The sequence below is a fragment of the Mobula birostris genome, chromosome 24 (genome assembly GCF_030028105.1).
Source record: "Mobula birostris isolate sMobBir1 chromosome 24, sMobBir1.hap1, whole genome shotgun sequence".
Taxonomy (NCBI): domain Eukaryota; kingdom Metazoa; phylum Chordata; class Chondrichthyes; order Myliobatiformes; family Myliobatidae; genus Mobula; species Mobula birostris.
The window spans coordinates 36,973,390-36,989,134 of NC_092393.1; the positions used below are offsets into that span (position 1 = coordinate 36,973,390).

At 39.4% G+C, this 15,745-nt stretch overlaps 1 protein-coding gene across 2 annotated transcripts in view; it reads left to right on the top strand.

The window, feature by feature from the left end:
* The window catches only part of LOC140187100 (casein kinase I), a 49,263-nt gene extending 43,933 nt beyond the window's left edge, over positions 1 to 5,330 (top strand). The window contains exons 9-10 of one of the 2 annotated variants that reach the window (XM_072242053.1): positions 914 to 976; positions 4,420 to 5,330. In XM_072242053.1, coding sequence (XP_072098154.1) covers positions 914 to 946 — 33 coding nt within the window. In that variant the 3' untranslated portion in view covers positions 947 to 976; positions 4,420 to 5,330. The remainder of the gene's footprint in view (positions 1 to 913; positions 977 to 4,419) is intronic. The other variant, XM_072242051.1, reaches the window with a different exon arrangement.
* The last annotated feature ends 10,415 nt before the right edge of the window (positions 5,331 to 15,745 follow it).

The window sequence follows — 15,745 nt, forward strand, 5'->3', positions numbered from 1 at the left end:
CGCAGTCAGCTTTCGGGCGAGCCCTTTTGTGATATCATCTGAGGTCACCGACTGTAACCCCCTCCGTTTCCAGATACCATCGTTTCTCTGCGGTGAACCCAGCACCCAGGCAAAGGTGGACACACACCAGGTTCCCGCCGATCGTGCCTTTCCACCCTGTGCGTCTATGTCCTGGTCCGCAACCGGCCTTCCAAAACTTCCCACCGACTTGTGGGAGACGCACCACTTCCAGGGTCTCGTTACCTCGGGTGTCGTGTGTATTGCCTTAGCGAACCTGTCCCTTTTTATCCCCCTGCTGGGGTATCGCCTGCCCATCACTTCAAACAGTTCAGGGTTCAAAGGGGGAGCCGATCTTGACAGCTCTCCTTCCGTTACTCTCTCCTGTCCCTTCATTAACATCTCCAAATGCTGCTCCATTGTTTTCCTTATCTCTCTCTCTCTCCTGAAGACAGGTGGCAGACCAACTGCTGATCCCACTGGTGCCAGCCCAGGCCAGCTAACATCTTAATTTATGTGTATTCTCATCACAATATATAACCAGAAATTACCCAACATTAGTTTATTATGCTACTTTACCAAGAGATGTCCAAAGTTGGATAACCTTAATTAATTTAAAGAGAACAATTATCAGTTTTCTGTCTGTATTAGTTAAAATGCTGCCATTGCGTGTACCCTAATTTGTCCATTGGTGATACTGTCCTGGCTGTTATGAAACAATTAGTTTATTGGTGTAGAATGGGGCCTATGTTCTTACAATAAATTCAGCATGGTCCCCATTTCCAAGCTCTGCAATATGTCCAACATGCTAATTTAAATGAATACATGATTACTTGAGTATTACAGCTCATTGTTTACGTTGGTTTTGTCTGGGTATGGCAAAGATTACAATTGGTTGTCTTTTCCCCCACATCAGAATAGCCTAACCTTCGAGCATCATGGCATGTAACTGGTCCACACGCATTGAAGGCAGCACTGGGTGAGTTTATCTCAATCCCATCTCTTTAAAGTAGAAGAGATTGAGGATGGAAGGCAAATTTTCCTAAGGATCAAATATAAATACTTCAAAGTGCCATGAGCTTTCCACTAATTACATTCTGCATCCAAGATGCTTCCTCAGTTATTTCAGGTAATTATTGATGAGTTCCTCTTTATGTAAAGGTTTGCAGGAAAAATATATAGAGTATGTGCTTTGTTCACACTCAACTAAACAGTGGATCAATACAAATTTGTATTTGATCCATGAAGGAAGAAGACACTGACTATCTTGGGAGTCTTCAGCTCTTATTACAGTAAAGCTATATATTAAATATGGTTTCAGAATTCCCAACAATTTCAGAAGATTTCAAAACTAGCTCTGGGCAACTGGATGTTGATAGATGTGTAACTATCCATTCTATGCTGCTTCCATGTGATAATACAGTGAGATGGCAAGGCTGGTCAAACTTGGCCTTTTTAAACAATTAACGGGATATTGATGAGCATAGACTATCCAGCAAGTTGTTTAGCATGTCTTTATGTCTGGTTCAGTTGGAGGAGGTGGAGTTGAGCTGAATTCAGATTTTTGCGAAGGATGTCAGACAGTGGCTTCAATCTTTCTAAATGTTTGCCAGTATGAACAAAGCTGAGAACTAAATTTATATTTGATGGACATCTGGGTTTATAATATGCATGCACTTTTGAAGCAACATTAGTAGTGATAATATTTTGAGGTTAGGGTGTAGGGCATTTTTTGCTTCATTTTTACGTTGCAGGTCTGTTTATGAAAAAGCTTCAAGCATGGACATTGAAAGTATTTCAACATCTCCATGCTAAAAATGGAAGATCAGGTGGATTTTTTTGACTATATTGCTTGGTGCTTTACCCTAACCACTGCAGTTCTTTAACCTGCTTGTAATCTTGCAACCTTCCCTCAAATTGCACTGTGGCTTCTCAAATATTTTGGCATTTGCGTTATCCAGTTTGAGTTGATGCAGTGATACTTGATCTTTTGAAAGTTTTGGCTTGACCGGTTTGATCTGCTTGTGAAGTCTTGTTGCACAATGTCCTGCTCTGATCCATTGCGTAGTTCAACACTGAACTTCCTGCATGAGAGAATGTTGCAAGTGTTACTATACTTTTGTGTTCAAAACAAATTTGATGGGAGAGAAATGTTAGTTATTCTAAAATTTCTTTATACATTTACACTGGTTGTGTGTTAATTTACATTGGCTCATAAGTGAATGGATCTTTAAAGGTAGCATTCTTTAATTATCAATGATTGCATAAAGTTTAAAGCAACTACTTTTTTATTAAAGAAAAAAGTGGTAGCTATGAGTATTGATACAGACTTTCAGAAGAAATAGCTAAAGCTGTTGCTTGAATGTATTAATTTTAATTTTAACTTGTCTTTAGTTCTTCCTTGTAAACTCTTCACTAATACTACAGAAGCAGCTGTCACGAAACAAACATTGCTCTTTTTCACTTTTATAAATGCTTATAACTATCAATGCAGTATTGGAAGTGTATTGAGATGAATATTAGCTGCTCAGTAACACACTGAGTTGCAAGCTACCAAGTGATTTGCATAAATCTGTAAATTACTCTAATTTGACATCCCCATTTAGGACGGTGAAATTTTGACTATTTGGAATTTTGTGTAATCATTGCTAAAATATATTTAAATATTAATGTACATCTGAAGTTTAAATACTGGAGAAAATTTAAACCATGACTTTATCACTTAATCATTATAAAATGAACATTAATGAATAGTCTTGAATCTTTAACCCTTTGGAGTGATGCAAATTAGTCAATTGTTTGTCCCCTGTAGTAAACTATCATTTTTACACAGTTTTGTATAGTTTTCATTAAAATGATTCAAATTTTCTGATCATTATATTGTTATGGTTCTCACAAATTACCTTACAGAAGATGGTTAATATTCATTAAAGGCTGAAATACCTTCTCATCCAAGGTAAAGGGGTAAATGTCAATTCATTTTCCTGCAAATCTGCATTTACATGTTCATCATGCTTCAAGGCTGAAGAATATTAAGTCTGTTAATGATTTTGCTAGAGAATATTTTAGCTGCATGTGTGTGAAGCCTGCGAATCCCGAAAGTTAATTTCAAAGTGATAGTTACAAAGTTGTAAACAAATTTATTTTAATTGTATATATTTTTAATTCATTTGGAAATCCCATGCTTTTACAACTAAGAAATGATTAGTACTGTATTTAAACACTTTTTTCTGTGTTACCATTGTCAACTTTATATTTAAAGTATATTTTGACAAATTCCAATGGAAGTTTAAGAAGCAAGATTTTATTTTGTACTTTCAATGTCAAAATATTGATGGTATTTCAGCTGAATTCCATATTCTGTATCTGAATGGTACTTAATCCGTACTTGCGACAAACAGACCTCCTAAGTGTACTATAGACCCACACAGGGAGATGCATATTGCCATACAAAATACCCAAAAATAACATTTCATCTGTCAGTCAAGTTTTTGAAGTAGGTTAGGAAGATATCTTTATCAATAGGGAGTTAGGATGAGTTTTATTTAAATTTGTGTTGTTTTAAATAAAGTAGAGTTGCTTTGTCAATTACCCAGGCTTTTGAGCGGCTGTCTGGTATTGTTTTGAGCTGCCCTAATAGGCAAGGCCCATGTGTGCTGGTCCAGGGTCAGCAAATGCATGCTTCCCGTAAACTTACAATATCAATACGTTTTTTTTTGAGTTCAGGATGTCACTGGCGAGGCCAACATTTATTGTTCATGTCTATTCATGGGAATCTTACGGAAATTCTGCAGAATCATTACTTGGGAGTTCAACTGTTGCATTTTAAGATTAACCCTAATGGACTTGGCATTTTTGACTTTCACTCTTTACTGCTTCTGATTATACAGTGAAATACAGATAGGAGTTTACAGGTCCAGAGATTTGTCTTCCATTCAACTGTCTGGCATTTCTGTGAATTTATTCCTTAATTGTATTTTTATGGTCTCTGAATTTGTTCACAATTTTTGTACAAATATTTGCAGAATTATTAGAATTTTTTCTTGCTATGTCCACAAAAAATCGGGTTACGATGGCTTGACCCTTTTGTTTCATAAACCATTTAGTATATCAACTAGCCTGTATTCTCTCGCAGAAGTTGCCAGCTCTTTAATATGTACCAAATATTTTTGAAGTTGATGTCTTGTTTAATGTGTTTTTAAAATTTGGATGTCTGCTGGGCTCTAATCACTTCATGGAGAAAGTGTTAAGGAAAGTAGATATTTGGTTCAAATCCTGCTTTTTATGCATTTTGTTTCACATAGTTTTCTATATTTCCCAATCAATATATATTGATAGTTACTCAGTACCACTGTGGGGAAACCTATTGGACCTTAATGCTTATAAGGAATTAATTTAGTTTCTGTTTGTTTCTTTGGATAGATCCCAGCCCGGGTGACTTCCAGCGGCATCCATTCCGCTGTTCCTCGATGAAAGTGACTCAACCATGGAGGGTGGACAATGCATGGCTGATGTCCCATTATAATCTTGAAATTCATGACCCCCTACAAAGCCAACCGACAAAGAAAAGCTCTTGATACCTTTAACTAAAGTGCAGGAGGGAAACTTTAAAAAGTTTTTTTTAGGAACATCTTCGCAAGGAGACCTTTTGCCTGACTGCAGTATAAAATACAAATTAAAAGATTGTTCTCACTGTCAACAGCAGGGGCTCTAAAGACGGTTTACAGAATTTACCGCAAATAGAATAGATATCGCCATCCCTTCTCCTTCCATGATTGGCGTTATGTAGCCTTTTATTACTCTACTGTACAACTGTAGACCTATACCTGGTTTAAATATTTTGTATCACCCTGCTAAAATTGAAAGCAGCATCTATGTAGATAAGTAGAATGTTGTCCTGCTTTTATGTCTGTGGTGCTCTAAAGGTTTGAGAATCTGAAATGGAATTGACTGACTTGAAAAATCCTGTAATACATAGGGTTGGCAGTGAGTGTTTGTGAATTTAAAAAGCAGCTGATTTTATTTAAAGCTTTTTCCAGTCTTTTGTATTAAACTTGAGTTTAAAATGTTTTTGGTAGTACACTGTAACAATTAATGTTTTTTGGTTTAGTATCTAGATTTGTTTGCACACTTTTAACTTCCACATTTTATTTTTGTCATAAAAAGCTGAATGATCATTGGTGCCAGTGGCCATTTAGTGTCTTGTGGAAGAGGCTGACAACTTAACTGGCAAAAGCAGTGTGGAATAAAAAGGCAGTGCCAAGGCTTATCAAAAAATGTGACCTTAAAAATGAAAATGTGGAAGAATAAAGATTTTTTTTTTAAAAAGTAAAGGTAAAGCTGTGTTTTGGTGAATTATTTTTTAAATTTCTGATTAGTGTTGGTACATAGTTTGTTCTCGGGGATACTTGTCCTAAGGACTTATAGCATCTCCATTAATCATTTAGGCATAGAGAAGTATTTTAAAAAGCTGTGAAGGATTTGTACAGTTAAAAATGTGAATTCTGCCATTAGCTTAAAAGGGGGCTGATGAAATTTTACATTCCAGTGCGCATGCTTCAAAACTTGTATCTTGATTTTGTTTTAATGTTTATACGTGACAAAAGTGAATCCAGCTCAGTTTTTTTTTATTAAGCTAACTGGGTTTCAGCCTAAAATGAAATTTTATAACATTCTTGCCATTGGTGTAGCTTCCAGGTGGCACATTGAAGGAATGGAGGAAGTAGAGCCTAACTCATGAATGGGTGTGCGCTTCATCAAATGCACAGCTTGGTTCCTTTGTTCGGTTCTTTTTTTTTGTTTATAACAGTCACGTTTGTATTTCACTTCAGCCTCTTGGGAGGCGGCATGAAAGGGTATCTGGTGAACAGTAAGAAATGCCTTACCATTTATGCATGCGCACTGACGTGTTAAAACAGGAGCACAGCTAAGCTGGCATTGCTGCATTAAGATTCTTCCCTTCATTTCAGCAGTCCCATCATTTAATTTTGTAAATGTGTGTGGTTAAATTAATGTTTCCCATGAGAATCAATGTTTTCTTCCTAACTGGTGGTGCCTCCAAGACAACGGGCTCTTCCAATTTTTCTTTTGTGTGGATGGACCATCGTTATCTCAGGTGGCTGGCTTCCCCTCTGTAGAATGTCTGTGTATAATGTGTAATGGTAACAAAATACTGGTAACCTATTTGTATTGCAGCTGTATTTGTGTACTTTAAAAATGTAAATAAATTCATAATAACTTGTAATGGGTTCTCTGATTTGTTCTAAAATTTAAAGTTTGGAAATCTTCTTAACCTACAGATTTGAGTATTTTCCTCAACAATGAGCTAAACACCAACCTTCCCTTCTCTAAGAGTATGTCCACACAATGCCGGATAATTTTGAAAACAAAGCCTTTTCTCTTCGTTTTGGCCCTCCGTCCACATTGAAACAGCGTTTTCTTCCCCCGAAAACGGAGCTTTTCTAAAACACTCTCCGGAGTGTGTAGATTTGAAAACTATTCTTCTGCGTTGCAGTGTGGACGGGGTAAATGGAGATATCTGAAAATGCTGTCATGACAACACCACAACAACAATGCTTTTTCTGCTTCTGCCAATTATAATGCGCAGTCGGTGTGAACGGCGTGAGAGTTAAATTGTAAAGTGAGCTTTTTTGACTAGATCCCCTAAATTCATTTGATTGAGTCTATCTTTAAAAATATTAATGTCAGAAATACTGCGCAGGTCTGGTGGCAGAAGATTCCAATCTCTTGTTGATCTTGGGTAGAGGACAGCTTCGTGCGTGTGTTGTTTACTTTATGTCTACGTTAATAGTTTGTTTGAAATTAAATATCTCCACGTTCTCCATTGCTTTGCTGACTTTGTAGTCGTTTGTAACTCGCAGAAATAGCTCGATTTCATTGTCTGTCTAAATGAAGAAGTCCAGTCTGATTTTTCCAGCGGAGGTTTTCTTTATATTCCTCGAAGACATTGTTGAAAATTTTCTTTCGCTGTTGTTGGTACTCTAGTTTTTGACCAATGGAAATAGCACAACGCCGCCGCGGAAACGTAAATATTATACCATTTCCTCTTCGCTTGTTTTCTGTAGATGTGTCTGCATATGCCCAGTAGTAGATTTGCCCAAGTATCCATTTTAGTGTGGACAGAGATATTTTGAAAAACGCGTAGTGTGGAGGCCGTTCGTTTTTACTCGAAACCGGCGTTTTCGAAATTATCTGGTCTAGAGTGGACGTAGCCTAAGTTATGTGGTAAATATTTTTTTTATTGGAACCATGGATACATTTATATTTGAAATGGAAGGTTTGTTCCATCTCATCAAAGAAAGAGGGTTGTTCAGTTACATTCAACATCAAGACTTGAGTGCTTTAACAAATTAACACTTCATCTTCAGAAGAATACAGATTGTTGAAGAATTTCTCTTGGGTTACCAAATGGTTGTTACTGAGCCACAATTTTTAACAAATTTCCACTTTTCTTAGGTATGGGGTGTTTGGGGTGGAATAGCTTTTTATGGTTAATAGCCATCTGGTTATTGGTGCATTTCCCTTGGCCAGTATATATCATGATGTTACTGGGTTATATTATCCTGCAACATTGCTACAAGAATGATGATAAATGTTTCTATTTTATAAAATTTAAGTATTACTGATAAATGGACTTTTTCTTTGAAAAGCAATTTTAGTGCACTTTAATTACTCATACACAGCAATACACTTTGTGTAATGACAGCCATTTGTATTGATTTAAAAATTCTTGTTTTATAATATGGACATCTGATAATCATTTATTATTAATCTACATTTAGAGCAGCTCTTATAGTAAGTATTGAAGCAATGCCCAGTAATTAAATATTTTAATTATTGCATTGACATAGACAGATTTTTGAAAAGTCTAAAAACCTGTCCTAAGTTTCTACCAACTGTTTCTACCATGCATTTAGAGTACTGGTTAGTTTCATTAATTTTTCTTTAAAAAAACGGTGAATTGTAGATATAGGCTGACCACAAAAAAATGTTTTGAATCACTTTTTGTTAATTTGTTCCTATGACTTTAAAAATTCATGGTGAATTTTGGCACTCCTGGAAATTTGGATACCTTCACATCTAATAATTAACTATAGGTGCAAATATACACTGCTTAAAGCTAAGTACAGTGGAGTCTGGTTAATTGGGCCATCGTTTAATAAGGGCAGCTGCTTATTTGTGACAACACTTAAAGAACAAAACAAATCGAGAATATAGCTGGGATTCCCTTACTTTATTTGGGGACCCTATGCTGCTGATTTGGGACAGAAGACTCGCTGAGCAGTTTCTATCTTGTGTCTCAGTTGCATGTGATTGTCTGGCCGTTAGACATTACATCATGCTAAGACCGAACAGCTTTTAAATGATGCCAGTTGCATGAGCTCAAAAAGCAGTGATTTTGGTCACTGATAACTGGTGAGAAATAAGCAGAACTGTTTTGCTCAATGTGGTTTGGAAATGCCTGAAACAGCCAGGAATGAAAATGAAACAGTTTCACTACTTTAACAAGTTAGAAACTTTGAAGGTATCAATAATCATCTAGAATGTTACCTTTGGTCCCCCTTTGGACACTTAGCCCTTACCTGTGGTTCCAAGTAACTGCATGTAACAGCGGCCACACCCCAGTACACTGCTTTGACAGGCCGGCTAAATCAGGTGAGGGAAGGCAGTGGATCTCATATCCCAGTGAGATAGGGACATAAACACGAGAAAATCTGCAAATGCTGGAAATCCAAGCAACACACACAAAATGCTGGAGGAACTCAGCCGGCCAGGTAGCATCTATTGGAAAAGAGTAAACAGTGGATGTTTCGGGCCAAGATCCTTCACGTGCCTGCCCTAGCATGTGAAGTCAGCTCTGGTGGACTGGAGGAATAACCTCTTCAGGAAGATCCAATGGCCCTGGAAGGCAGTTCTGCAACATTGCAGGAGAGTGAAAGGTATTACAAGACATAGAAGTAGTCATGGTCATCCACTGCAACCATGAAAGACCCCAGTTGTGACGTCTACCCATCCCACTGGACCTGGACTTCCAAGGCCAAGAGAGTGGAGCTGGCCCAGTGCAATGACTTTTCCTGTTTTTAAAAACAGGTTTCTTGTCATCGCCAGATATGACAGACAACTACAAGTAGTGTTCAAATTTTTATGTATTTTATTCAAATACATAATTTGTTACTCAGTTAAACAGTAGTTTGTCTTTTTTTTATACCTTTTTAAACTATTTCCGTAAAACTGGCTAATTGGACCTAAAAGTGCTGGTCCCAATGAACAGCATCTGCTGTATACCTGAGATACAATGGCATGCAAAAGTTTGGGCACCCCTGGTCAAAATTTCTGTTACTGTGAATAGCTAAGCGAGTAAAAGATGACCTGATTTCCAAAAGGCATAAAGTTAAAGATGACACATTTCTTTAATATTTTAAGCAAGATTACTTTTTTATTTCTATCTTTTACAGTTTCAAAATAACAAAAAAGGAAAAGGGCCCCAAGCAAAAGTTTGGGCACCCTGCATGGTCAGTACTTAGTAACACCCCCTTTGGCAAGTATCACAGCTTTTCTGTAGCCAGCTAAGAGTCTTTCAATTCTTGTTTGGTGGATTTTCGTCCATTCTTCCTTGCAAATGGCTTCTAGTTCTGTGAGATTCTTGGGCTATCTTGCATGCACTTCTCTTTTGAGGTCTATCCCACAGATTTTTGATGATGTTTATGTCAGGGGACTGTGAGGGCCACGGCAAAACCTTCAACTTGCGCCTCTTGAGGTAGTCCATTATGGATTTTGAGGTGTGTTTAGGATCATTATCCTGTTGTAAAAGCCATGCTCTTTTTCATCTTCAGCTTTTTCACAGATGGTGTGATGTTTGCTTCCAGAATTTGTTGGTATTTAATTGAATTCATTCTTCCATCTACCAGTGAAATGTTCGCCATGCCACTGGCTGCAACACAAGCCCAAAGCATGATCAATCCACCCGTGTGCTTAACAGTTGGAGAGGTGTTCTTTTCATGAAATTCTGCACCCTTTTTGCTCCAAACATACCTTTGGTCATTGCAGCCAAAAAGTTTTATTTTAACTTCATCAGTCCACAGGACTTGTTTCCAACATGCATTAGGCTTGTTTAGATGTTCCTTTGCAAACTTCTGACACTGAATTTTGTGGTGAGGATGGAGGAAAGGTTTTCTTCTGATGACTCTTTCATGAAGGTCATATTTGTGCAGGTGTCGCTGCACAGTAGAACAGTGCACCACCACTTCAGAGTCTGCTAAATCTTCCTGAAGGTGTTTTGCAGTCAAACAGGGGGTTTTGATTTGCCTTTCTAGCAATCCCACGAGCAGTTCTCTCGGAAAGTTTTCTTGGTCTTTCTGACCTCAACTTGACCTCCACCGTTCCTGTTAACTGCCATTTCTTAATTACATTAGGAACTGAGGAAACGGCTACCTGAAAATGCTTTGCTATCTTCTTATAGCCTTCTCCTGCTTTGTGGGCATCATTTATTTTAATTTTCAGAGTGCTAGGCAGCAGCTTAGAGGAGCCCTTGGCTGCTGATTGTTGGGACAAGGTTTGAGGGGTCAGGATATTTATAAAGCTTTGAAATTTGCATCACCTGGCCTTTCCTAATGATGATTGTGAACAAGCCATAGCCCTACCAAGCTAATTGAGATCTGAGACCTTGGTAAAAGTTATCTGAGAGCTCAAATCTCTTGGGGTGCCCAAACTTTTGCCTGGTGCTCCTTCCCCTTTTTTTCCACTGTAAAATTGTACAAAACTAAAATAATACACTAATCTTGCTTAAAATGTTGAAAAGAATGTTTCATCTTTAACTTTTTGACTTTTGGAGATCAGTTCATCTTCTACTATTCACAGTAACAGAAATTTTGACCAAGGGTTCCCAAACTTTTGCATGCCACTGTATGCATCTCCGAGGGCACACTGCTCTTGATATATTAAAATTTAACACCTTTAATTTGATTAGTATAATCATACACCTGATTGCTAATCCACATTTAGCAGAGATATTTAACTGTCTAAATTTTTAAATGCATTGAAATTTCATTGCCTGGGTGGCCTGAGAGCACCAGAAGATGCTCCGTACACTAATATTGTGTTTTTTTTTATTGATAATTTTGTAAGGAAGGCCAGGCATGTTGTGGAAGTTATTCAGTTTTTCTGTGTTTGTTGACAGTTAGGCCTTGCTTTTCATTTCCGGCAAAAATGTCAAAAGTGCCTTTTTTTTTAAATCAGGGGTCCACCTGAATCTTAAAGTTCATCCAGACTGGGAAATGGGAGCATTTTCCTTTGAAATTTTTATATAAAATCCAATGAACTTATTTATTTTTTGAGAAACAGCATGGACACCTTCAAGGCCACCCAGCAATCCCCCAATTTAATCCCTGCCTAATCATGAGACAATTTACAATGACCAATTAACTTACCAACTAATACGTTTTTTGGATCGTGGGAGGAAACGCAGGCAGAATGTCCAACGTCCTCACAGGCAGTGGCGGGAATTGAACCCTTGTCGTTGGCGCTGTAAAGCATTGTGCTAACCACTGCACCACCGTGCTACCCATATGGAAGTGAGATTGGGTTATGTAGAGTCTAATAGCATTGTTGAAGCAAGCCTTGTTCTTTTGTGTTTTAGTCTTTCTATTTGTAAAACTAGATTACAATCCTGACATGGTGACTGGTTTAATGCACTGCTTAGAAGAAGGAAATAACCTCAAAATGTCCACAAACTGATGTTCATACAGTTGCCCATCTTCTACATGGCTAGCGCTTCCTCTCAAAAATCTCCTTTCCTCCTTTAAGTGATGTTTCATTGGGATGGATGGAGAGATTGTGAATGTGCTTCTTTGGAGTGGTTAGTGGGACGCCATTAGTGACTGCTGGTTTTGAGCTCGGGGCATTCTGGGATTCGGAGTTCAATTCAGCGCTGTCTGTAAGGAGCTTCTGCGTTCTTCCTGTGAACTACATGGCCATCCTCTCCATCCTCTGGTTTCCTCCTGCAGTCCAAAGATAGACCATTTAGTAGGTTAAATTGTTCTGGCCTCTAGTTGTAATGGAATGTGCAAGTTAATTTGCATATTTCAAGGTCCCATAACAGGAATGAAATAAATTATTAGATAAGATGATGGACAACTATTGCCTCAGAATATCTGTTTCTCTGCAGTTATGTTTGAACTGACTAGTATTCCAAGCATTTTTGTTTTATGACCGAGTGGGGGTGGGGGAAGGATTGATTGGTTATTCTGGGGTTGAGACATAAACCACGGAATTTCTTTTCATTTGATGCAAGTTGGTGGGTCCTTGTACACATGAAAAGCAGGGCCTTTAGCAGCAGCTAAATTGTTAACAGCTTTTGCTGCTTTTTATTGCTATGAAGCAGTCCAACATCCTCCTTAATTGCCAAATACTCCTTTTTTACAAAGTATATTTCATTTCTTACAAAATTTATAAAAATTTGGTGGTTTTTAAAAATTTATCCATATAAGTTGGGTACATAATCCTATTTTAGTTTGTATAAAATTGTAAGAATAACAATTTTAAAACATGGTTGATTTTAGAATTATATCTTATTGAACAATGATCACCAAGTCAAGATTTACCGTTCAAGGTGGTGTTTTCCATTGATTAAATCTATTCATGGCAGTAGGTGTCCGTACATTATTTGCAGCTGTTACTGTTAATTAACATGAACATTTGTACATGCTACAATTATCTGAAATAAGGCTTTGCAAATTTAATCATATGCTTTAAAAGCTGTGGAAAATGCTGAAAAAATATATCAAAATTGAAGGACATAATTGGGAGATCTAGCACTAATGGTATCAGAGCTCTTCATATCCAATTCAGTGAATGTTTTATTGAATTATCGAAGGAAAATATCTTCCAAGTTGTTTGGCACAATATATTGAACACTAGTTCAGTCAATGAAGAATAGATGCATTAAATTGATTGTGGAAATCAGATGTACAGAGTTTACTGAGAGATAGTTATTAGCAATGGGTCAATATTTTCATCTTGATATGCCCAATATGGCATCACTTATTGAAGCAGCAATCATCGTTATGAACAAATATAGAAAGTTTACTCTTAGAATAATCATTGGTACCTACATTAAATAAATTTTAAGTAAGAGAATTCCTGTGCAGATTTGTTTGCTTTGATGATAAGCTGTGACATTTTATCTGTTCATGAAGATGCTTCCCTTTTCTCATGAATTGCATTGTATTTTATTTTCCTGTAGGGGTCGCTGTGTAACAATGGAGTAAAAGCTTAAGTAGCTGTTTCCTCTCTCCTTGCCCAAGGATGTCAAGTGAGCTCCTTCAGTTCTCCAACTTTAGATCTACAGTGGATTCCGGTCAATTGGGACAAGTAAATTTTGGCCTGATTAAGTGCCTTTTTTCTGCTTGGCCTCACGGATCAAATGGCTAATCATTGAGGTGTGCTCCAGACACCCCGAAAAGCCTGGAATACCGCCTTTCTGGATGGATGTGTTGATATAGTGGTTCTGCGTCATGTAAGAAGTCAGCCTTCTTGCGAGCACAGAAAAGAAAATCTTACATTCCACATCCAGGAGAGAAATTGTCCTAAACTGGGCAATTGTGGAAGAAACCTCTTCCTTTAGAATAAAGCATCCCACTGCCAATTTCCAACTCGATGGAATAGTACCTTTGGCCCAGATCTTTCTCATGACCTTCCACAGCCTCCGAAGAAGCTTTAGGCATTTCTTATACACCTTATAAGGTATGCCGCTTGGGCCTGGGGCAGCTGATGCTTTAGCTTTCCGGATGATGTCCTGGATTTCCTGCCATGTAGGCTCCTTCACATTCAGTTCAATTGATGGATTTTCCGGTCTACGCACAGCCCGAATGGTTCCTAGTCCCTGACCCCTCCGTGGGTCGCTGTGTGCCTCCCGCAGGAACTCCTCTACCTCTGGCTTCGAGCTGGATACTATACCAGATTTTTGTTGGCCGAGAAGAGTCCTGGTGAAGCTGAATGGATCTCTCGCAAACTGCGCTCGCCTTTTCTCTCTCTTCCTTCTTTGCTGACGCAGATGTTCCGCCCTCCAGAGTTTGTACAGCTTTTCCCACAGCATACTGGTTAAGTCCTTGATACCTTCTTTTTCAGCCGGTGAGCTGGTTTTAAACCTCTTGTTGAGCGCCTTTAATTCGCCTCTCAAGCGACGAATCTCCGTTTCCCTCCTACTTGGTTGCCGCGGTAACTCCAGCTGGCCTTTCCGCTCCATTGGGCCAAATCGTTCCTTAGCTAGATTGTACGCTATGGCTGTGAGTCAGTCGATCTTTTTGTGTACTGGACCTGCTAAGGCAACTTCCAGGATGCCGTTTAGATCATCGAACTGATCCAGGCGACGCTGTCTGATGATCTAGGCCATTTGATCCTGTCTTTCCTTGATGAATGGATTGGGGTAGCTGAAGAGGAACTCACTTGGTCTGTTGTTCGGTACTGAGGTGACTCAAGTGCGGAGGGACCTTCAGCTCTGTGGGGTGCTTCCTGGCTGGAATTCTCCTTCGTCTCACCGGACACTAAGTCCGTGCGCTGCACTTGGGTCACCATTGATCCACATCTAGACTTGCTCTGGTGTATCTTGAGCCCTCTGATGTTTTTGCAGACTTTCCCGCAATGACACCTTACTGTGAATTCCTCTCCGGTCAGTGTTGCTTGTTTTAGCTTCCTCGTAGTCGTGTTTCCTGTCCTGGCCGTTGCTGGTATGACCGTCCTGTTGAGTCTCTCATCTTCCCCCGCTCTCAGGAGACTCTGGGGGTATTGCTCTTTGTGTTCAGTTGTAGTTTGAGTGGTGCCCTCTTGCGAGTGCTGCCCACAAGGTTGCTAGCCTTGTGAGCCCGTGCCAGTTTTTCCTGGAGGTCAGCTGTCTCTCCAGCGTCACCAACCTTCCTCGGTTGCCATCCAGTCTTTCCTGTAAGTCACTGGTACAAACCAGAGATTACTTGTTACAGACACCTGTTAGGGTGCATTCTCCAGTTACCTTATAAGGCAGCCGTAGCCTTCAGCCAGGAGCAGATGTCATCAGGTGGTTCCCAACCTTCACTGAGTGTTTCGACCCTGAACCACGACACTCTCCAGTTGGTGGGCCGGCAGTGGTGGCCAAATCACTGCCCATCTGCTCCTGGCTTCCAGCTCCCCTTCTCTCGCCTACTCCAAATCCAACAAGAGGCTCATTCTGCCTCTTACCCACATCCTACGAACTGCTTGTTTTTTGCTCCTTTTGTCCAGGCCCAGATCTGACAACAACCGCCATGCTGATTTGGCAGCCGATCTCCACAGGGAACAACCATGCTTGCCATCCCTTGTCTTTACACTCCTGCAGTAAGGGCTGGTACTTCAAGGCCTTTCTCTCATGGGCCTCTTCCCATCCCTCCTCCCACGGCACAGTCAGCTCAACCAGAATTATTTTCTTGTCTTTGGTTGACCACAGTACAATGTCCAGGCGTAGGGTTGTGTGCACCACATCTGGGAACTGCAACCTCCTTCCCACATCGACCCCCATCTCCCAGGACCTGGCCATTAACAGCAGACTGGGCTTTGGTTGTTTGGTTACAAAAGGCCTAGCTCCCTCTTTGATGAAGGTGATGGCCTTCCTCAAATCTGTGCCAGCCGTCCTCTTCTTGCATCTCTCCCACTCTAGTGTGTCAGCAAGATCCAGAAGCACCTTATCATGCGCCACCTATACCGTCCTTGAGTTAGAGCTGTT